This window comes from Homarus americanus, unplaced genomic scaffold (assembly GCF_018991925.1).
Source record: "Homarus americanus isolate GMGI-L3 unplaced genomic scaffold, GMGI_Hamer_2.0 scaffold34921, whole genome shotgun sequence".
Classification (NCBI taxonomy): Eukaryota; Metazoa; Arthropoda; class Malacostraca; order Decapoda; family Nephropidae; genus Homarus; species Homarus americanus.
Window position 1 is genome coordinate 2,595,199 of NW_024741901.1, and position 22,584 is coordinate 2,617,782.

At 41.5% G+C, this 22,584-nt stretch overlaps 1 protein-coding gene across 1 annotated transcript; it reads right to left on the reverse strand.

Annotated features, from left to right (window-relative positions):
• Positions 1-21,700: 21,700 nt before the first annotated feature.
• LOC121876367 (kininogen-1-like) lies at positions 21,701-22,189 on the reverse strand. The gene has a single exon (XM_042381438.1). It carries the CDS (start codon positions 22,187-22,189, stop codon positions 21,701-21,703), a length of 489 nt encoding a protein of 162 aa, XP_042237372.1.
• Between the last annotated feature and the right edge of the window lie 395 nt (positions 22,190-22,584).

Sequence of the window (22,584 nt, forward strand, 5' to 3'; positions counted from 1 at the left end):
TCACCAAAAGTGTATCAGAGGTTCTTTGAGCTTGTAATTGATAATGATCTTTTCAAACTTGTTCATTGTAACATTCCAATCAGCTGCCGGTGGTCTGGATTCTATGGTGGACTCTATTGCTGGCCTGTCATTCGTCACGTTCACTCCTTCAGTCAATTATCTATAAAGGTGGAACCCATGCAGTTGCTCTCAACATTTCTAAGGCATTTGATAAAGCGTGGCACTGATCCGGCCTCTCAGAATCCCCCTTATTGCCTTTCCTTTCTTAGCATCTTTAAATTCTTCTTTTTTATTCGATGACGGACTTAACTGTGCCAAGTTCTGGGAAGTCTAGTTTTGTTGTTAATATTTACTAACACGACTTTATTTTTCTTATTCTCGCTAATGATCTTCCTTCAGAAACAACTATATTCATTATTTGCCAATTTATACAAATGATTCAACCCTCCAGAGATCATTCACTTAAACCCAGTCTAGTTATATAGTGTTATTGTGGACAACAGACATCCTCGTCTCTACAGGAGAACCTCACACGTATAGCTGAGTGGGGAACATCTAACACACGTAATAAGTAATAACAGGTGTACCATTATCACGAGTCAACATAAGTTTTGAAATTACCGTCCAATTGAGATATGAAGCATCACCCTCAGATCAGATCATTTGACAAATATCGTCATATCTTTAGTCCAGATTCCTTTAATGAAGCTTGGACTTATACTCAGACAGGCCTTACCATACCGAGGGACAGTTAGAAAACACTTATGTGAGTCCGTTATAGTTCACAGGAGGAATTCTGCAGTCACTGTGGGCTGGATGGGGTGAAATGATACTTCGCCTACTCGAGTCTGTGTAGGAAAGAACTACACACACCAATATAATCAATAATGATGACCAGACCTGAAAACTTGTAACGGTACTGAGGCTCCGAGATGTCTCATCGCTTTCCAAATTCTCGATATTCTTCCATAGCCGCTGCTCGGTCGAACTACACTCCTCCACCATCAGCTTACGAGTTCATGTGGCAGAGCTCAGGACTCTTTTTGTTAATAAGCCTTACTGCTTTCCAGAGCTTATACCTTCCACTAAATTGTATTCACGCCCTAGACTTCTTGCAACCTAATTCAGTTCTAAACACACACACACACACACACACACACACACACACACACACACACACACACACACACACACACACACACACACACACACATAAGCAATTCCCAAGCACGAGAAAATTAGAGGATGTTTCATTAGAATAAGGTGAGATAGACTCAGCCCTCTGGAGACCTGTTTGCTTCTTGACGGAAACTGTTACGGTGATTGACGGTAGTGAGGACGCCAGGGTGAGGCATGTGATGGTCGGAGCCTTACTATGTCATTACCACACTAACACACTGCATCACCACACCAACACTACATCACCACACCAACACTCTACATCACCACACCAACACTACATCACCACACCAACACTCTACATCACCACACACCATCACCACACCAACACTCTACATCACCACACCAACACTACATCACCACACCAACACTACATCACCACACCAACACTACATCACCACACCAACCTCTACATCACCACACCAACACTACAACCACCCAGAATAAAATGGATTGTTTGAAAGAATGAAAAAATACGTAAAACATATTTCAAAATTGAGGGATATAGCATTATTTTTTTTAGAATGTTAAATGGGCCAATTACACGTCAAATAACTCGTACAATAACAATCAAACTTTCATAGGAACCTAACTACCATTCAGTCACAGTAGGAATAGAGACACAGAGACATAACCACTAAACGACCAAATGCGTAAATATTGTGGTCTTTTTTCATGATCGTAATCGCATACCCATCGTAATATTAAGGTATCGTAGGTATTGTTTTGGTAACCACGATACCTTTACACATGATAAAGAGTATTTGAATGTGATCATCAAAGTGGGGTCATATTTTGTAAACATTTAGTTACACTGTCTGTCTGCGCTTGTATCAATAACATCACAATCATCAGTGTTGGCATTCTTCTTTCTGCTTCTTATTCTTCTTCTCTCGTCTTTTGCTTTCTTCTTCTCTCTTCTTCTTCTTTCTTCTTAAATGAGCTGAGATAAAACACTACAGGTTATGATGAAATGTATATACAAGTTTGTCTGATAAAAATATGAGTCAGACATGAGTAAAAATATGAGTCAGACATGAGTAAAGACATGAGAAAATATCCCAGGAAAAGCGATTTATGATTTGAAAGGTGGATATATAAGTAGATAGAAAAATAGATAACTGTATAGATAAGATAGAAAGATAAATGGATAGATTTGACAGATATAGACAATATAGAGTATTAAATAGCACTATCCAGGGATATAGTTGGTTAGAAATGGAGGACACCGTCACTAGGGAAAAACACACACACACACACACACACACACACACACACACACACACACACACACACACACACACACACACACATTTAACGAAGTTGGTGGATGGGAGCAGAAAGACAGGAAGGAACTACACCTCTACTTTACGAGACAATCCTGGGAGAGTGCATAGTAAGAAGAGTATATATACACTAGGGAGGGAGGAGGAAGGGAGAGAGGAGGAAGAAGAAGAAGAAGAGGGAGTGAGATGGGGGGCAGCGAGGGAGAAAATTCAATCGAGGCGAAACCAAATACCAGACACACAGAATTGTAGGTCGTGAAAATAGTGTGTGTGTGTGTGTGTGTGTGTGTGTGTGTGTGTGTGTGTGTGTGTGTCTTTGTCTGTCTCTATTTCTTTGTACTCACACCTCTCATCACTTCCTCCTCTACTCATTCCTCTCACTCCTCCCTTACTCTACTCACTCTACTCCTCCCTCCCTCCCCACTCTACTCACTCCCTCCTCCCATCACTCCTCCCTCTCTCATCCTCCTCTCTCTCACTCCTCTACTCCTCCCACTCCTTACTCTCCCTCCACTCACTCTCCCTCACTCTACTCACTTACCCTCCTCTCTCATACTCTCCTCACTCACTCCTACTCACCTCTCCTCTCTCACCTCTACCTCCTCCTCACTCACTCCTACTCTCCTCCTCTACTCACTCCACTCCCATCTCCACCTCCCCCCTCCTCTCCTCCTCCTCATTCCACTCTACTCACTCCTCCTCTCCACCCCTCCTCATTTCTCATATTGTCACCCTTTACCACCCCTGCTTCTCCTCCTCCTCCATCGCCATTCCTATTCGTTCTCACCCTCACCCTGAAAGTGATATGGTCACCCACCTTTACATATTGATTCACCAGGACAGATAAAGATCGCCAAATATAACAACGGCTGGTATGTGGTGACAGTGCTGGTGAAAGTTATGTATAGTTTTAAGTTTATTTACTTTTTTAAGAGTTAGGTTAGGTTAGGATTTTCATTAGAATCTTAGCATGTGTGTATGATAATAATAATAATAATAGTAGCGTCGATTATCACTGACGATTTCAAGTGGTGTGGTGGACGTGATGCGGTTGTGGTGTCAATAACAACTTGTGGGTTAGGAACTTCAGGTGGCAGAAGGTGGCGGTGGCAAGGAAGTACTGTATGTAAAAAAATGATTCATGTAAATATATGATTTAAAGGGTTGTTGACCTCTTGTGGTGTTCACTCCTGCAGCATTGTTGGAATAGCAGCCCTGAGGTGACGTTCCTATCACCTGTGTAAAGCCTAAGGCGCTGTACAATAGTTCTTATTGGTAGCTAGTATTGCTCAGCCCAACCTTTACTATTAAAAGTATAAGTCACACACACACACACACACACACACACACACACACACACACACACACACACACACACACACACACACACACACACACACACACACACACACACACAACATCACCTACTACCTGAGATCCCTGTCCAGAATTGCTGTTCGACACCAAACCGCATCCAGCCCATACGTGCACGAACTGATCGCTATAAGAACAGCCCGTCCCAACCATGTAAATTATCAATAACATGTAAAAAATCATTCACTCCCAGTAAACACTGCCCCTACACTGTCACTATGTTGAAATGAACTGTAGTTGAGCTGATCCCCATCTAAGTTACTATATGTCTTATTTGTGTCACTTATGTCACTTTATATTATTTGTAATTGTAACCCATTCCCCAAATATGTAACTGTATATTTTCAGCCTTCTGGCTGCCAAGCCTTTCAATAAACCGTTAATTATTATTATTATTATTATTATGTTTCAGTACTTTCTTACCCAATACTTCCGCGTGAGGGAGGCTTGTGTGCCACAGATGACTAACAAGTTAAACCCTGACCATTATTTATCACGATAAATGACGAACACCGTATGGGGGAATACATACAAGAGGGAGCCACCCATGCTTAGGTCCTCGAGTTAGTGGTGATGGTGCAGCAGCTCTTGAGTGCCTCTTGATAGATGGGTCTCGGTAGCACTACAACACTGTCTTGTTTAGGGATCTGTTGTCTTGTTTAGGGATCTGTTGTCTCATTTAGGGATCTGTTGTCTCTTTTAGGGATCTGTTGTCTCGTTTAGGGATGTGTTGTCTCTTTTAGGGATCTTTTGTCTCGTTTAGGGATCTGTTGTCTCGTTTAGGGATCTGTTGTCTCGTTTAGGGATGTGTTGTCTCTTTTAGGGATCTTTTGTCTCGTTTAGGGATCTGTTGTCTCGTTTAGGGATCTGTTACTGGGAGTCCCCGTTACCTGGTGTTGTTGACAGTCCTCATTCCTCACCTGGTGTTGTTGTAAGCCTCACCTGGTGTTGTTGTGAGCCCCACCTGGTGTTGCTGTGAGCCCCACCTGGTGTTGCTGTGAGCCCCACCTGGTGTTGTTGTGAGTTCTCATTCCTCACCTGGTGTTGTTGTAAGCCTCACCTGGTGTTGTTGTGAGCCCCACCTGGTGTTGCTGTGAGCCCTGGTGTTGCTGTGGGCCCCACCTGAATGTTGTCAGTTCTCATTCCCCACCTGGTGTTGTTGTCAGTCCCTATTCCCCACCTGGTGTTGTTGTAAGCCCCACCTGGTGTTGTTGTCAGTCCCCATTCCCCACCTAGTGTTGTTGTAAGCCTCACCTGGTGTTGCTGTGAGCCCCACCTGGTGTTGTTGTCAGTTCTCATTTCTCTCCCATTGTTGATAGGGAGTCTTCATCAGGGTCCTCGAGGGTGTATGTAAGGTCCACGCTGGCTGTATTGTTTTCATTCTTTTCGAGTTGAAATTGTTGATCGTCAGCCTTTATACTATTTTCTGGGTGGAGGGGAGAGAGTCAACAGGCTGACTCGTGTGTGTGTGTGTGTTTAATAATAATTGTTTCTTGTATGTATGTATGTATGTATGTATGTATGTATGTATGTATGTATGTATGTATGTATGTATTCTTCAACTTTTTAAAGATACGTGAACTACATAACAATATTTCAGACTTTAATAAAAAAAAATGTATCTTAAAATAATATCAATAAATGAAGATAGGCTGTACTTTAAATTTCTCAAAGTAATGGAAATCAACTTTGAGTTTTATGGTTAAGTGTGATTTAAAATCTCAAAAAGTAGAGATAATGAAGACAATATTTTCTTTCTTCTGCAGGTACGTGGACGTGAAGTAGAGCATCCCAAGAGAGGCATTGCTGTAAGTTCCGGGTTGTCGGGCGGCGACGTAAGGGAGATAAAGTGAGGTCTCTCTCGTTCACTGACCTGTGATATCTCTTTCCGCCTCACTGTGTCTCGTTTTTATCGTCCTCTCTGTCTCTCCCTCCCACCTTTTTCTGGGATTGACTCTTCTTTTTTCCTGCCCTTGTTTATGGTGTTGTCTTACTGCACCTAATATACATATATATATATATATATATATATATATATATATATATATATATATATATATATATATATATATATATATATATATATATATATATATATATATATATACATATATATATTTATTAAAGGATACGTCATTCAGGATTTGCAACGACATTGGCCCATCTAGGAACTCTGGTCCCAGGCAATACCATTTCACCACTAGTGGTATCGGCTCTGACTGGGTTCTACGTGGGCCAGATAAGACGATGCGAATCCTGAACTGTTTGTTCTATAATATTATTATATGCGTATGATTGTGTTCCTATTTGTGTTAGATATATATATATATATATATATATATATATATATATATATATATATATATATATATATATATATATATATATATATATATATATATATATATATATATATATATATATATATATATATATATATATATATATATATATATTTTTTTTTTAGATATTTGGTAACCTAATATTACAGAAACTTCTGGGCGTCACTGAATTCTCACAAATCTCAAGAGTCCATCTTGTAAGGTCAGGGTTCGTCACAATTTTGCAGTTTGTATCTTTGGTTTCATTTACGAGGGGAAGAAAGAAAACAAGTGACTCACAAAGGAGACGTTACCAGACAGTCGGGTGACAGTAGCGACACACTGTGAGCTGAACCCGACACTGACACCCGTGACCCAACAAGTGGTGGTGTCAGCTGTGAGTGTGACAGTTGTGACAAGTCCCTGTTAAGTGAGTTAGGGGGAAATTTACTCTTCTTGGGCGAGTTTATGCAACATTTTGCTTGGTCTTTTGACTCGAGATATCTGTGTCCCTGAGTAGACAGACTGATAGATATAGACATACACGCGCAGATAGATATATAGTAAGATAGGTAGATAGATAGATAAATAGATATCTTTTATAACTGTACAGTATATTTACATCTGCAGGGGTGAACCAGACAAGAGAGCGATACAATATATATACATGAACGTACTGAGGTGTGACCCAGGGACAGGCAAGTGTCGTGAGGTCAGACGAGGTCATGGGTACAAACGTTAACTTAGTCTTAATTCCCTTTATGAAAAATAGCAGACCAGAACACTTGTTGGAGTTAGTTTCCACAATGTGATTAAATTCAGTAATATTCCTATGAAAAAGTGATTTGCTTATCGTCCCACAATATGGTTTTATCAGCCTAGAGTCCTCCCCTCTCTGGTCACTGTGAGGTTTATAGATGTACTGGTAAGAGATCTGGTACACAGCCACTGCACCTATCTGACGGATCATTAATACATAAATATCAAAGTGTATTTAAACTCATGAGTGACTTACAAAGTTATAAGGAGTTTCCAGGTATTATTATTATTATTATAGAGACTTATGATGTGTTAAGTCTGTTTATTTGAGTTTTATAGGGAAGTGTTTTGGTTAGGTTGGGAGGTTTACTAATAAATGCCTTACGGTGTTTCAAGTTAATTACTGTTTTGTGTTAGGTTGTTTATAACTACTTAGTCTAAAAGTAATGTGAAACCATTATGCTAATTGCTACACACACACACTATATATATATATATATATATATATATATATATATATATATATATATATATATATATATATATAGTGTGTTGCAGGCGGTGTTAAACAGCAATATATACCCTGGCACTATGTACAACTCACCATAAAAACAACAATAAAACACATACATCTGTCAACATGTACCAAAATTTAGGTCCCGTCATGACAAGAACGGAACACTGTTTTAAAACACACAGGGGCCCGGGGCTGGCCGACGGTGCGCTCCCTCCACCAACCTTTTTTTAGTGTCCCAATTTTAATTTAGTATCGTTTTTCTGAGTTTTACGAGGTTTCTCTGTTGCAATTTCTGTGAATTATTTTCCCGGTAACATCAAGTGGTGAGATTGTGTTATCCAGTAAATGTTCATGTAGGAGCGAGCGTGTGTGTGTGGAGGGCAACTTATGTATAGAGTGAAATAAAATAAGAAATATGAAGCCAATTAGATGATGATGACACACACACAGTGCCTTAGTTATCAGTGACCATCTCTGTCATCGTCTCAGAGGCTGTGTCGCCTGGATCGATGGACAGATACAGATAAAAACAAAGAAGATGAAAACAAAACAACGATAGATTTATAAAGGAGAAAACACGTAGACAATTCACCATCAGGTAAACAAAGGTCTTCCAATCAACGTATGGCTTATGTTAGTGATTACTTCAGGCTTGTTTGCACTTGTGTGTTGTGAATAGGGTCACTCACTATACAATCACCACGCAGGAGGAGAACCTTGTTTGAGGCTTCGTAATAATGAAACACAACGACTCAATAGATCCGAGGTATAGAAATCAAGTCAATATTTGGTTCTACTTAACACACACACACACACACAGGCTCTCTCTCTCTCTCTCCTCTCTCCTCTCTCCTCTCTCTCTCTCTCTCTCTCTCCTCCTCTCTCTCTCTCTCTCTCTCTCTCTCTCTCTAATGAAATGTTCCTTTTGACCCTGGGGTGTCCCTCTCGACAAGGAGGTAAGGAAGTATTCTTATATATCATACAATAACCTGAAACGACACTCTTGATTAACCTGAGTCTCAGTGTATACCTTTATAGATGGTTGAGGTACTTAGTGAGAGAAGTTCTGGAGGTACTACTGTAGGTGTCCTTACATGAGAGAGTGAGGGAGGTTCTTGAGGTACTAGGGAGTGAGGGAATGTTTATTTATTTTATTTTATATTGATGCATTTTCAAGACGTTTGATAAATTTTTATATTTTTTATATAATTTTCCTTCACTTTGGGTGTTTCTTTTCAACGAGATTCTTAGCCGGAATATACAGAGATGATGCTTTTAATTGATACCTCTAACTTTGTTTATCTCGATCTCTACATAATATTACACCCTGTTTAAGGCTATACTAATCTAATTACAACGTGGAATCTCGAGCATACATCAATATTCGGAAGTATATACTCGGGATCCAAAGTTAGCTCCCGCCCGAAATGAAGCAGCATCGACCCCGAACGAGATAACACCGTCTGGGTAAGTCAGTTCAGAGACTCATTCCTGTGATTCAGTTTCACCACGAGGAGCGAATTTTCGTCCCTGATTGTACAGTATTTTTTGTGATAGAGAGATAATTACTGTGTTGTCAATCGGTAATTAATTTGTCTTTATTTGAGTTGTTAGTGTTGTGTTTATTGTCCTACTTAAACTAGTATTATGTGTCTTATAAAAGTTATGTGACGCCAATTGTTCGCTTTGATTCGGGATACAAATACCGTGATAAATTTGCCTTCGTGCATTAGACAAAGTAACTGGATTCATATAACAAACGGTATTTCAATTAAATGCGTTGCTGTAGTATTTTGGTATTTTTCCTTTTGTAACAGTTCGAATCGTTCATTGAGGCGCGTAGTGTTTGACATGACCCGTTTTGTTTTTTAGAGAAATATATTAAACTTTATTGACTGAAGCATTATATGGCAAGAATCAGTATGCATAATTAAAACACGAAAATACGTCGTAATGTTTAATTTGATCGTATGACATTTCCTATTAATTCTGTAAATATCCTACTAGTTTGTTTATAGTATTATATATAACGAAATAAATGAAAATAAGTTATGTTTTTGGTCGTTGTTATGGTGGAAGCTGCTTGAGGGGAGAATTTATATAGAGAAGCAGTGGAGGAGCAAGGGTCATTGTGTACTGAGACCATATATACATTTGAACCCATACAAAACACACACACACACACACACATACACACACACACACACACACACACACACACACACACACACACACACACACACACACCGTCACTTCACGATCAACAGGTAAATGCCAGTATAAACAATCTCCTTCAATATACATATCAACCTCAATATATTTTACTTCCTACTTTGAGATAATGTAATAGTGTCTGGAGAGAGAGAATATATCTGCATGCAAGGGATGATCTGGAGCGAGGAGCATCTGTGTGCAGCAGAGGAGGTTTAGCGCTGAAGGGAGGACAACCAAGTAAGCGTTTCAGGTAAAGAAATACTCTGAAGGAGGAGGAAGAGGAAGAGGGATAGGGGAGAGATGGATCGTGAGATGGGATGACAGACAGAGAAGAGTGAAGTATGTAAACCAGAGGCGGGGATAAGGTCTCACACAGTCATATTGTGGCGCGGAGGGGAGAAGGAGAACGGGGAGGAGGAAGAGAGCTATTACCGTCGAATGATTTAGCAGGGAGAGGGAGGGGGATTTACGTGTGTGTGTGTGTGTGTTTGTGTGTGTGTGTGTGTGTTTCCTTTGGGGTTTGAGTGAATGTTTATGGATCAAAGTCAAGGGTTTAAAATGAAGAGATTGATTTAGTCTGATTGGTGAAATTCAATTGATCAAAGCAAAAACAAATTAATTTAACGTTCAGGACACGTAAATAAATAACATATGTTCTAAGGTACTTTATATCATTCTTTATTAACATCCAGGTTAATGAAGTAAATATTAAGTGTTGTTTCTAAGCTTTAATATAAGACAACCTGGAAATAAGTCACCCAAAGTGTTCGTTCGTTACACAGGTTTGACGGCCAGACAAGTTGCGTAGTCGACACATTGTACTGTTCTGTTGTGTTGATAATGTTTGGAGCTGCAGGTGGGTTTTGTGTATGTAATGTTTGCTGTGATGATTGGCTCCATTTTGTGTGTGTGTGTGTGTGTGTGTGTGTGTGTGTGTGTGTGTGTGTGTGTGTGGAGGATTTCCTTGTGTATTACTCGCCTCCTCTTTCCAATTACTGGCGGCGGAACACAGCTTTCATCCCACGTACCCAACAACACACCCTTCCTCCCACAAACACATACAACTAACTTCTTCCCCCTCCCTCTCTCCTTTCCTCCCTCCTCCTCCCCCTCCTCCGTCCCTCCCCCTCTCCTGCTCCCCATTAGGCCTTTCCTAAGCTGACTCTAAAGTGATCGAACGGAACCACAAGTTTAGGGCGACGATTTAAAAGTACCTCATTATCTCAGAAAGGTATGCCCACCCACCACCCACCCATCCACCCCACCCCACCCACCCCACCCACCATCTCCCCACCCACCCCACCCCCACCCACCCCACCCACCCACCCACCCCACCCCCCCACCCACTCCACCCACCCACCCCACCCAATTCCCACCCACCCACCCCACTCCACCCACCCCACCCACCCACCCCACCCAATTCCACCCACTTACTTACATGCAGTACATACACGTCGCATACACCTTCACATTCTTTATTTTTTTCTTCTTAAAAAAAAATTACACCATGAATCTTCCATAATTACGAGCATATCCATATCTCTTTAAGAAGGCCTTCGGGCTTTACCTCAGGTTTATTTGTCTAATTTGTCTCTCGGGTTTACGATTTGCTGCGTAAGAGTTGGTGAATCATCTCTCTCTCTCTCGTGGTGTTATGCATTACGGAGAACTTTATAACACAGAGAGGAAATAATGGTAAGAGTTATTTAAAGGCATGTGAATGGTTATTTAATTTCCAAGAGCTACTACAGTATTTTGAATAGGAGTTGTCTTGAGTGTGGTAAATGTAAGTGATATTTAAGTCTATTTTGAGGTTAGGTTAGGTTAGGTGTGAGGTGTGGTGTGATGGACAGTCGGGTAATGGACAGTCGGGTGATGGACAGTCGGGTGATGGACAGTCGGGTGAAGGACAGTCGGGTAAAGGTCGCCTCTGGGGGTAATCACTCGAGAACCAGTCGACACAGAAATGAGTCTTGTTCACGAAAATTAAGAGACAAATCTAATTAGAGAAGAGAACGTTATACCTCACTGTGCCTGAGGGAATTGTCTTAGTAATTTTATCATAGATATTTAGTGTTCAGGTTTTGAATCTAATTATAATACAACCCTTACTAAACCGACAAAGACATTTATTAAAAGTATAAAATGCAATAGATCTCCTCAGGACTTTGATAACCTGAACAACATGGGATTAAATTTATATCGTTTATAGACAAATTAATTATCACAAGAATTGACCTACAGGAAATAATTTTTAATTGGCTTAGGTTTTGCCATTGAATTCTTCTGAGCTCTTGGTGGCCCCAACTTTTATTCTACCAAGTTTTAAGAAAGTCTACAAAGCCTCATCAAGAGAGAGAGGCTACGGGTGCAGTTAATGAGCCACGAGACTCTTGTGTAGCTAGGAACTGTTCCCCACAGTCTCGTTTAACTTATCAGGGTCTTGGATATTATCAAAGGAGGAGTAACACGTGTTTTTGTGTGTTTGTTTTAATAATGCAATGACTTGATGGAGATAGATAGATAGATAGATAGATAGATAGATAGATAGATAGATCTCTCACCTCCCTGTCTCTCACCTCCCTGTCTCACCTCCCTGTCTCCCTCTCTCACCTCCCTCCAATACCACTGTGTATCGGGGCACTACAACACCTGCAACAGCCCAATATGACATTAATACAACTAGTTTGGCCGTTCCTCGTGGCATGAAATTATTGCAAACTTTGCCAATTAGGGCTCGCCGCCTGCAGTTGCGAATTAGATTTTGCAACAGGCGACGATGCAATTTTTTGGAAGTTTGAATGGGAGCGACAAAAGCGTTTAAAGAATTTTACCTTCCAATTTCAGATTTTTTGTTGTTGTTTGTTTGACATGAGAAGAAAAATCGAAACGTATTGAAAAAGATAGTTTAGGATTTTACGTTCATTTTATCTGTTTGGTTGTTATTTTATTTTAATTGTTGTTGTCTCGTGTTGTTGTTGTTATATTAAATTATGCTATGTGTTGTGTTTGTGTTTAAATAAATTAAATTCTTAACATCTGCAAAATATTTAAGTGCCAGGTATCGCAAAACGCAGTGAAAAATGTTAAAGTATACGGGTACTGAACACACACACACACACACACACACACACACACACACACACACACACACACACACACACACACACACACCTGTACAATGCTAATACATTAAGACCCAATTGGAACGATCATCAGAACCCAATCGATTTATAATTTACGATTCGTCCCAGCAATTAGAGAAGGAGGTGATTAAGACACATGAAACCCAACGAGTAAACAGTACCGCCTCGACCAATGGTACAACCCGAATATGATTTTCTACTCCATCAACAAACTCTGTCTGCCTGTCACACCTCTCACACCGATATTCCGTGCTGGTGTTATCATTACCACTACCACTCTGTTTGTGTTCTGAATATCTTCCTCTCACACATTACAATAGTCTGTGTGTGTGTGTGTGTGTGTGTGTGTGTGTGTGTGTGTGTGTGTGTGTCGAATTTCCTTGCGTATTGTTTCGCCTCCTCTTTCCAATTACTGGCGGCGGAACACAGCAGTTACCTCACAGCTACACAGTCACACGCGCTGCCGTTCTTGTTTAACAAATATTGACGCACGTAACTGTCCAGTCCTCTACCTTTGACTCTAAAGGCACCACCACTACCACTACTAGTGTTACTCTCCTGTGTATATTTATGCTTTTAGTTTAATTGATTTTCTCACTGAGGTAGTATAGTGCAGCTGGGGAAATATTTTTTGCCTAGAGTCGTGTTCTCGTGTTGATGTGAAAATTATCACCAAGATGCACACTTAACCTACCTTGATATATTATGAAAACAAACATTATATTACCTTGATATATTATGAAAAACTAACACTGGTACTTTTTTTCCCTCTGGGGCTGTATAGAAATTAAAGTTTTTATTCCATTACTGTCAGCAACTTCAGAAATTTTATAGGGAAGTTACTTGAGCCTGTTTAAAAAAAGTTAAGATAGTAGGCTACAAAATATGTGATGGGAAATAAATGACTGTTTCCCTTTCATGCCTGCAGAGCCACAAAAGGAAATAATGTTGAACGTCTTTACATTAATTGTTTAAATTTTTTTAGTTTCTTCTCTATTTTATTTTTCCTCTGCATTTTTTTTTTATTATTTTCTTAATAAATGTTTCAACTCTGGAAGATCATTTGTGTGTGTGTGTGTGTGTGTGTGTGTGTGTGTGTGTGTGTGAACAAGGTGGACACAGAGAATGGGTAGAGAGAGGAAGGGAAAAGAATGGAAGGTCAGGGAAGATCTCAAAGGTATTATGATAGGTGAATGAAATACCAGAATTATTGACAGTAAAATAAAGATGAAATAAAAAGAGTCTGATAATCCTCGGTAGAAGAGACACAGCATAAGAAGATAAATAAACAGAGATAAATAAATGACAATAAACACAGGCAGAATAACGGAGAAGATAGAGGTCAGAATGTATTTTGGTGGAAACAAGAATAAGACGTGAATGATTGATAGCCATAGGAGGGGGCTGGGGGGCTGCTAGGGGGTGTCATGTGGGAAGTGTCTTGTCACTACTTGATAGAAGCAAGACAAATAGTGGATAGACGGATCAGGGTGAAAGATATCCTGAGAAATGAGAAGAATGTTATAAGATGACATGAGGAACTAGAATGTATTTGAAATATATTTAAATAAGTAACCAATACTAGATAGGAATAAGTTAATGGTAGCGAAGGGTGGGGGAGATGAAGAAGAAATAAAAGAAAGATGAGGGGGGAATATTATGGACAACTGATAAAAGTGAGAGATAAGAGAGAGGGGAAGTTATATATGAGGAGAAGGAAAGTGAGATCAGGTGTAGAGATAAACTGAAGAATGATAAAACACCAGAAGTAAACACGACCAAAAAAGTATCATTACCGATAAGTCTTATGAACTTCAAAATGAAAGGCAATCATCGGTGTTAATTATGTTGAGTATATCAGGGAAAGAATATAGTATGAGTTGAGAGAGAGAGAGAGAGAGAGAGAGAGAGAGAGAGAGAGAGAGCGCGTGTGACCGGAAGAGCACTATAGATAAGGAGAGACGTGGATCAGGGGTTGTCGTAAAGTACTGTTACTCAAAAAACTATCTTTCTTTACGGGCACAGGTCATCGACCCACAACGGGGCCTAGGGGGCGAAAAAAATAAGAGTAAAAAGAAATTAAAAATAGAAAAAAAAATAGATTATATTAATCTACATCACGAAGATACCGGAAACCAGCTTTTTAAAGTGAGACAGATTGTATGAGTGTGGAAACATAGAAAAAGGCAGAGCATTACACAGTTTGGCTGTGTGAGGAAAGAAGGATATACTATAACGGGTTATTCTAGTATGAATGATATTCACAGAGAAACGGTGGGCACCTTGCCGGCGGTACACAGGATGCCAAATCCACCGAACACTGCCCGCTAAAGTACCTGTAAAAGAGAGAGAGTGAAGCAACATTGTGGTGAAGAGAAAGGGAAGAAAGATTGTCAACTAAAGGAGGAGAGTTAATTAGACGAAATGCCTTTGATTCCACCCTATCTAACAGTTGGACAGAAGAAGAGCCACTCCAGATATGAGAGCAGTACTCCAAGTTAAAATTTGGCAGAATGATTGCGTCCTGAAATGTGATTGATGGGAAATCTTCTATTTTGGAAAGTATAATTGGTATATACTGTGTTTTATCACTATTGAATTATTATTGAATTTAATCTATACAAAATTGTGTTGAAAAAATATCACACAACAGACCAAGAATTTTGACAACCCTATCGAAACAACAGGAGTCGTAGTGTTCATTCTGAAATTCATCGATCACCCCAAGGAGAGAGAGTTTTATGAGTAACTGTATATACGTGAAATATACCCAGAGGAGAAGAGGAATTTGTCTAACAGTTATAGATAAGAAGTATTGAAGATGTAGGGGGGAAACTTTTGTAAGATGTCGGAAGATTTGATGGAGGAGGGAAACTTGTGTTGGAGTTAGCTGAGAAAAGACAAACTGGTTCTCGATAATAGCTGGACATGAATGACTGTTTTGTGTTTTTAACTGATGACGTGGTGAAAATAACCATCAACAGTAGAGAGAAGTGTTAGTTTAGTGAGTAGTGATATATGCTTATGACACTGCTCTAGTTAACAGTGAAGGTGAAGAAAAACAAATGATGAAAATAAGTAAATAAAGGAAACTATGATAAATTAATGTTACCTTGAATGAAAATATGGAATAGAGAAAATGGAGTGTTTCAGATACCTGGGAATGGGTGTGATGAACTGACATACAGAGTTACTAAAGAAATACGTGATGGAGTTATATTTGCTGATATATAAAGAGTTAAACCCTGCCAACCAAGGTAATGATGAGGATATACTGGAGAAATACTGAGCCGATGTTACAATATGAGTGTAATGTAAGGATGGTCGAGAGGGGAGCACTGTAATGAAGGTATGGATACCCAAGGAGCAGCAGTGTGCGTGAGGGGGTGGAGGGAGAGCCTGACTTCGTGTGATGTCTGGGGAAGGATGTTTGGGTGGCTATGTCCATGCTCGCCTCGCAAGTGAGTGGACCCTGGTTCGATCCCCGGGCAGGGTGAAACTATGGGCAAGTTTCTTTACGCCATTTGCCTCTGTCTACCCAGCAGTAATTGGGAACCTGGATTGTTAATCGATTTGCGGATCGTGTTCTGGTGTAATGGTTAGCCAGTGCAGCTGGTGAGTTGTCCGGTCTTCTCGGACTATTCCTTGACACTGGGTCATGCAGCTCGTTAACTCAGGGTGTGGTTGTTGTGTTGGCGACAGTTTCTACACCTTAAACAAATTCACGCCTAGGTGACCCTAGGGCCGGCCATCCTTGTAGACGAGGGGCAACCATTATCTGTGTGTGTGTTTGGGTAAGAAAGTGCGTGTGTGTGTGTATTAAAAACATACAAACAGGAAAAATTAATAATGTTAAGTACATGGTCCTCACCGAGACTGTGGGCGTAGTTTTTCAATGATTGCCGCCTATAATGGAGCACCTCATTTGGACTAGTGAATGGCGCTTGTTAATCAGAAAACTCGTTCATTCCCCCACCACCCCTCCCCCCCCCATCACCCCCCCATCACCCACCACTCCTCATATCTCTCCCCACCCCCCCCCCTCTAACTAAAGCCCTTCCTCTTCCTACCTGCCCTACTTCAGAAAAACCACTCAGGATTCTAGTAATGTGAGCAAATCTTTTAATAACCTTGTTCTTCTGGACTCACAAGACACTGCTAAAGGAAACGAGGCACTGAAGCTTTCAAATGTAACAACACACACACACACACACACACACACACACACACACACACACACACACACACACACACACACGTACGTAAGTGTAAGTGTACAGAAACTTCATATCAGTTTCCCGGGAGATGGGTTAGGTCAGGTCAGGTCAGGTTAGGTTAGGTTAGGTTAGGTTAGGTTAGGTTAGGTTAGGTTAGGTAAGCTCTCCCACACACGGATCCTAGATGTCTTTTAACCACCTTCCAGGGACCCAGAGGTGAAAATTGTTTACATTGATTTGTTGGAAGTTAAAAAGGTTCTGATATATTGACAACACCGATGGACCAGGAATGTGATTAAAAGCTGTCTAGGACTCGTGTGTGGGAGGGCTAACCTAACCTAATCTAACCTAACTTACACAATTTAAACTATATAACTTAATCTAACCTAACTTAATGAAATCTAACCTAACCTAACCAAACACCTAACCTAACCTAACAACCAACCTAACCTAACTTGACCTAACAACCAATCTAACCTAACCTAACCTAAACTAACTAAAACCTCCTCTAGAGTCGTTGGTTATAAGCTACACCTTCTCTTAAGTAAACAAAGAACTGTACAATAGACGGCTCTGTGGTGTGACTTGAACAATGGCCATCTTACGCCACCACGCACTGTCCTCACCCACCTCATCAGACCTTTACTTTACTACTTCTCTTCATCTCCCACCCCCCCCAATCCTCCCTCCTCCTTCTTCTTTTCACCCCCAACTCTTCCTCCTTTTATGCTTCACCCACCTCCCTCCTCTTTTCTTAGCCTCTTCACCGCCTTTCCCACCTCTCAGATACCTCCTCCTCCCTCCTCCTCCTTCTTCACCCCCCAATCCTTCCCTCCTCTCTCTTTTATGCTTCACCACCTCCTCCTCCTCCTCCTCTGTTATTTACTTCCTCTCTCACTCGACCAATCGCTATTCTGCCCCTCGACTTGAACCTGGTGAAAGTAAACACTAAACACAACATAGGAGAATTATTTACTCTAATTTATTACTTTCTCTCTTAATTTACTTATTTTGTTACTCCCGCCAATTCCTCGTAACTTAGGAAAAAAATACGTATCTTTGTTCGTATCTCGTAACTCGATTTATTCCTCAGGTTGGTTCTAAACTGAGCCTGATGTCTCAAGGATCATGTTACGCCAGATGGAGGTCAACACATTCCTGGCTGCGGCTTGAGAATCTTTGTATATTATGGGTTTTTTCTCGAGTCTTTGATCAATAAGGAAACACTCGCCTACCTCATGTCTGTTTTCATTCCTGTGACGGTAGAAAATATGACTTATGTTCAATCACATTTTTTCCCTCTCCATTTCCTGAGTCATTATGTCTACTTCGTGTTCATCTTCTCCTTCTAGAAGTTTTGTTTCGTTGACACAAGCTATGGTGCTGTGTGTAGTTACTGGCAGCCTATTAGTGCCCATGTCTCTCTCATGATCACCCACGTGCTATCATGACCTGAGGGTTGGACGTCTCCGCTGGGCATGAACTAGGACGTCTTTCACCAGTTTGTACTGTAGGGGTAAAGAGTCCTTAAAACTCCTGGCTGAACACCTTGCTGGCCAGTGTCCCTCATATTTCAGTCTAGTGTGTTGCTCTGGTCCTACAATATGGTTATACCTTTTCATTATTCCTCACCAGACCCGACCATTTGCACCTTTCTGCCTCTTTGGACCATCGAAAGTAGAATTTTTATATATATACATACATATGTAAATGAGATATGAATATTTACTTTCTGACACCTCTCGTAATTTACATATCTAAGTGTTGACTCTACGAACGCAGTAAGGGAGGCCGAGGTGTGTAATGCTGTCCATCTGCATCTCATATTGTACATCTATGTATATAAAGAGTTTACTTATTCACTAATATTTCAGGTCCTATAAAATGTTCATACATAAATATTAAGGCAAATACCCAGGAATATTATGGGAAATACCACAGCATAGGCAAAGGCACATCATGAAATAGGTAATATGTACACACACACACACACACACACACACACACACACACACACACACACACACACACACACACACACACCAGCCACGTAAACAAGAAGACAAACACATCCATAACGAAGCAGCCAAACACAACAACTGACGTCATTACGGGGTCACTCGCGGCCCTCATTGAGTCTCTGAATTGTACAATCTCCCTCACAACAATAACATCAACATTAAGGCCAGATTAGATTGGTGGCGACGGGGACAAGGCAGCGCTAAGCCACAGCTGCCACACGGAACTTGGGAAATGGTTGAGTCTTCGGTGGACGACAACCACAAGTGATCTGCCCTTCATGGTGGACTGTGGGTGGGAGGGAGGTGGTTAGAGGGTGGAAATGAGAGTGAGTCGGAGAATGGGAAAGAGAGGGGGTTTAAATGAGAGATGCGGGAAGAAGTGAGTGGTTGAGAGAGAGAGAGAGAGAGAGAGAGAGAGAGAGAGAGAGAGAGAGAGAGAGAGAGTAATAAACCAATCCGCAGAGGAACTACATTATACACACAGTCATCATCAACGCTCACGACAATCTCACCACAGGCAAGATACAACTGTTAATAAATAAATAAATATATAAATAAAAAAATAAATAAATAACCTGAACACACGCTTGAATAAATTAAACTTGGAGTAAAAAAAATAAATAAATAAATAAAGTTAAAAAAAGATGTCACCCTCTTCTATTCTCTCAACTCTTCACCTTCAGTAGGAAGAAATATAAGATTTATCTCCGTTCATTCTCTTCTCTTACCTACTACTCCTCACTCTCTCCCCTCTCCTCCTCCCACCACCCCCCGAACCCCCTACCCCCTTCCACACCCCCCCAAGCCTCCCTCCCCCTAACCCCTACAAAAACACACACACACACACACACACACACACACACACATAATGAAATATTCCAACGACAACAAAACACGCTTATATATAATACGGTTTAATTAACCTCAAAGACAAACCATCACAGGATATTAAACGAGACTGTTGGGTTAGGTTTCTCCCCCTCCCCTCCCCCTCCCCCTCCCCCTCTGAGACGACTTATACAACACCGTCCCGATTATCAACAACGGCAAGTTGTCATTAGTTTTGTTTGTTTTGTTTTGCTTTTTCGGAGGGGGTGGAGGAAGAAAGAGGGTGGAGGAAGGAAGGATGGGGAGGTGATAAGAGAGGAAAAGGCAAAAGAGGAGAAAATCGAGTCACACATAAAGGTCTAAAACCTATATAGGTGTGCGTCCATTTAGAATTTAAGGTGTGCTTAGAAGGGTGTGGATGGAGTGTGTTTAGGGAGAGGGAAGAGGATGTGGTGGGGATGGTGTGGGTAGGGAGGGGGTAAAAGAGTGTAGTGGGGAGGGGGAGGAGGGAGGAAGATAGATGGAGATGAAAGGAACTAAGGAAGGTGTGGAGATGGAAGGGGGCTGGGGGTGGGATGTGGGTGAAAGTGTGGAACAGGAAGGAAAGGCAGGCATGTAGGGCAGAGAGAGAGTATAGTGGGAGGAGGAAGGTTATGTGGGAGGGAGGGTATGAGTGGAGGAGGAGGATAACGTAAAGTGGTAGGTAATTAAGGAGAAATTTGCGGTGAAAAAAACGAGAAGAGAGAGACGGGCGATATATGAGGTACAAATAAAGAGGAAGCGAATAGGGAGACAGGAAGGAAGAGAGGAGGATAAAAGGAACATAAATAACATAGAGAGGAAAAGAAACAGAAATAATCACTACGAATGAAATAACAAGTAAAACAAAAACAACAACAGGAAACTAAAAACGGGTTGCTGGACGGTAAGAATAAAAAGAAAATAAAATGAAGAAAAGACAGAAGGAAGGGTAAAGAAGAGGCGAGGAATAGACACTGACATTGTAACAGAGAGAGATAGGAGACTTAGATGTTGTACACGAGAAGCAGAGGAAGAGTTAGTACCTTGATATGCGTCGTGGTGGATGTAGGGTGAAGTCACGGAGAGGAGGTGAAGAGAGGAGAGAAGAGAGAGAGAGAGACCATACAATAATATTAAAGTCGAAATACACACACACACACACACTAAAAATATCCTGAATATATTAATTTACTCAGCTAAGCTATATGATTATAACCCAAATTTTGTTTTATGATTTTTTTTAAACCATTTTATTTTCACTCTGTAGCTAATGTAGTAAAAATAAATAATAAATGATGAATACATAAAATAGTTAGTTATATATTACGTAAAATATACATTAATAATGGATGTTTATATTAACGAGAAAAATTCACTATTGTAGAAAACATAAAGACTCGTGCTGGTCAATGGTTCTTTTAACACAGTGGTCATTCATTTCTTGCTCCTCCTAAAAGAACAATTTTGATAGATTGTCAAGAAGAAGTGGATGGGTTTTGGGGGGGGAAGAGGAAGGTGGGGAAGCTGGCGGTGTATTATAATATGAAGACGGCGAGTGACCCTTGTCCGTGACCGTGTGTATGCTTGACGTGGCTTGTTCCGTGACCGTGGCCTTGTCCGTGACCGTGGCCTTGTCCGTGACGTGGCCTTATCCGTGAAGCCTTGTTCGTGACCGTGGCCTTGTCCGTGACCGTGGCCTTGTCCGTAGTGGCCTTATCCGTGACCGTGGCCTTGTCCGTGACCGTGGCCGTGACCGTGGCCTTGTCCGTGACCGTGGCCTTATACGTGACCGTGGCCTTGTACGTGACCGGCCTGTCCTATGTTACCGCCGCGACCCGTAGCATTGCCGCCATAGCGCCTTGCCAGCCGTGGCCTTGTCCGTAGCCGTGGCCTTGTCCGTGACCGTGGCCTTGTCCGTGACCGTGTTGTCCGTGACCGTGGCCTTGTCCGTGATCGTGGCCTTGTGTCGTGACGTAGCTGGCCTTGTCCGTGACCGTGGCCCTATGCCGTAGCCGTGGCCGCCTCGTGTCCGTGGCGCCGCCATACCGTGGCCTTGTCCGTGACCGTGGCCTTATCGTGACCGTGGCCTTGTCCGTGACCGTGGCCTTATCCGTGACCGTGGCCTTGTGTCCGTGACCGTGGCCTTGTCCGTGACCGTGGCCTTGTACGCGTATGGCTTGTACGTAACCGTGGCCTTGTCCGTGACCGTGGCCTTGTCCGTGACCGTGGCCTTGTATCCGTGACCGTGGCCTTGTCCGTGACCGTGGCCTTGTCCGTGACCGTGACCTTGTCCGTGACCGTGGCATTGTACGTGACCGTGGCCTTGTACGTGACCGTGGCCTTGTCCGTGACCTTATTTATTCAGTATAAACATAATGCATCGCCTTATTGGTGTACTGGACGCGAATTGCAGAACAAACACTCGAACGGGCGGATGCACGTACAGGCGGATATACGGACAGGCGGATACACGGCCAGACGGATACACGGACGGACGGATCCACGGACGGACGGACAGTTGGGTGCCAGACAGCCGGTAGTAATCAGGTGGGAGGTGAACAATGATAAAACAATTAACGACTAAAGCCTCCTCATGTGACCCGACACTGTACAAGGACCCCAAAAATCCTGACTGTTTTACCTTCCATAATTTTTTGAGGAACTTTACTGCAACAAACTTGAGCCTTGAGACACGCCTTGA

Excerpts from the sequence above, each read along its gene's own strand:
- LOC121876367 (XM_042381438.1), bottom strand. The coding sequence starts at position 22,189 with ATGCCACGGTCACGGACAAGGTCACGGTCACGGACAAGGCCACGGTCA.